General features: G+C 42.9%; 1 protein-coding gene across 1 annotated transcript; it reads right to left on the bottom strand.

The window, feature by feature from the left end:
* Positions 1-720: 720 nt before the first annotated feature.
* ift20 (intraflagellar transport 20 homolog (Chlamydomonas)) lies at positions 721-1,119 on the bottom strand. The gene has a single exon (XM_061704838.1). The coding sequence runs from the start codon at positions 1,117-1,119 to the stop codon at positions 721-723; it is 399 nt and encodes a 132-aa protein (XP_061560822.1).
* Between the last annotated feature and the right edge of the window lie 793 nt (positions 1,120-1,912).

Below are 1,912 nucleotides of genomic sequence, written 5' to 3'. Positions count from 1 at the left end.
TTTTCTGGGGATTTTCTTCATTTTTGGAAAAACATTATTATTATTATTTTTTTTTTTTTTGTGCAGTGCAGTGGGGGCGGCACGGTGGACGACTGGTTAGAGCGTTTGCCTCACAGTTCTGAGGACCCAGGTTCAATCCCCTGCCCCGCCTGTGTGGAGTTTGCATGTTCTTCCCGTGCCTGCGTGGGTTTTCTTCGGGCACTCCGGTTTCCTCCCACATCCCAAAAACATGCATTCATTGGAGACTATAAATTGCCCGTAGGTGTGAATGTGAGTGCGGATGGTTGTTTGTTTCTATGTGCCCTGCGATTGGCTGGCAACCAGTTCAGGGTGTACCCCGCCTCCTGCCCGATGACAGCTGGGATAGGCTCCAGCACGCCTGCGACCCTAGTGAGGAGAAGCGGCTCAGAAAATGGATGGATGGATGGATGGACAGTGCAGTGGGACTGCCTGTTTTTTAGGTTTTGATATCCTCATAAGCAGCACTTTTTACATCATATTTGACTACACATTATATTCTGAACACAACCTGAGTCCTCATTTGTTTGTTGGAAATGTGTCTTATTCATGTAATCAATATGTAACATACAGTGACTATTTCTTAATTTGTAAAGTACAAAAATATGGATACAATGTGATAAGTATAACAAAAACGTTAACGCCTGTTTTTCAGACACTGGGTGGGCATTGTTGGTACCTCTGTGAGTCTCTATGTCATTATCACTTCTGCAAAATGTACTGGTTAATAAACTCATTTTGTTCCGCTTCTACTTTAGACAGAGTTTCATACTCAATGCGATATCGCTTAAGCTGCGTAATCTTCTCTGCAATGAGAGCTGAAAGTTGTTGTTGCTGGGCCTCCCTTTGGTTTGCCACAAACTTCAGGAGGTTTCTTGTTCCGAGAGCCTTCAACTTTTCTCTCTCTGTCTCGTTTGCCAACTCATCCACCAGGTCCATGAGACCTCCGATTATCTTCAGAAACTGCACAATTTTGTCCAGAAATTCTTTGCAGTCTTCTTTGAGCTCTGCCGTCTTTTGGCTGACATCTGGCTCGAGTGCACGTAGCTTGTTGAGTTCATCAAAATAACAGCCCGCCTCTGCCAATGCGTCTTTAGCCATAGTCTCGACAACTGTGTGAAAACATAATCCCCATTAACAAAATGCACATAGTGTTTTTTTTTTACATACGCTGACAGATTTGGAAAATGTGCTGAAGGTCATGTCATTATTTTCTTGATTTCTATGTTTTGTTCAATGATTGTGCTATTATGATATTCCTTTTAATTAGAATTCAATTAAAAATAAAACGTGCTCTGCCTGATCACATCTTACAAATTCTGCCAGGGTATGTAAACCTATAGTATGAGGACAACTGTGGATATATAATCATATAATTATAATTAATTGTAATACATTAAAATACTGGTTAGCACATCTGCCTCACAGTTCTGAGGACTGGGCTTCAAATCCCGGCCCCGCCTGTGTGGAGTTTGCATGTTCTCCCCGTGCCTGCGTGGTTTTTCTCCAGGAACTCCGGTTTCCTCCCACATCCCAAAAAACATGCGTGGTAGGTTGATTGAAGACTCTAAATTGCCCGTAGGTGTGAATGTGAGTGTGAATGGTTGTTTGTTTATATGTGCCCTGCGATTGGCTGGCGACCAGTTCAGGGTGTACCCTGCCTCTTGCCCGAAGATAGCCGGGAGAGGCTCCAGCATGCCCGCGACCCTGGTGAGGATAAGCGGCACAGTTTATGGATGGATGGATATTAATATACTTATTTTAATCAGAAGTGGAAATTCCATTTACACTGTATATTTTTGTTGTGCAACGCACTCACATGCCGGGATGCAAAGAGAAATGTCAAGTATGAAGTGGCGTACAAATTCTGAAGGTGTGTTGGATTAAATAATGT

This window comes from Phycodurus eques, chromosome 18 (genome assembly GCF_024500275.1).
Source record: "Phycodurus eques isolate BA_2022a chromosome 18, UOR_Pequ_1.1, whole genome shotgun sequence".
NCBI lineage: Eukaryota > Metazoa > Chordata > Actinopteri > Syngnathiformes > Syngnathidae > Phycodurus > Phycodurus eques.
The sequence above is the reverse complement of the archived record's forward strand: the minus strand, read 5'-3'. Positions and strand labels throughout refer to the sequence as shown.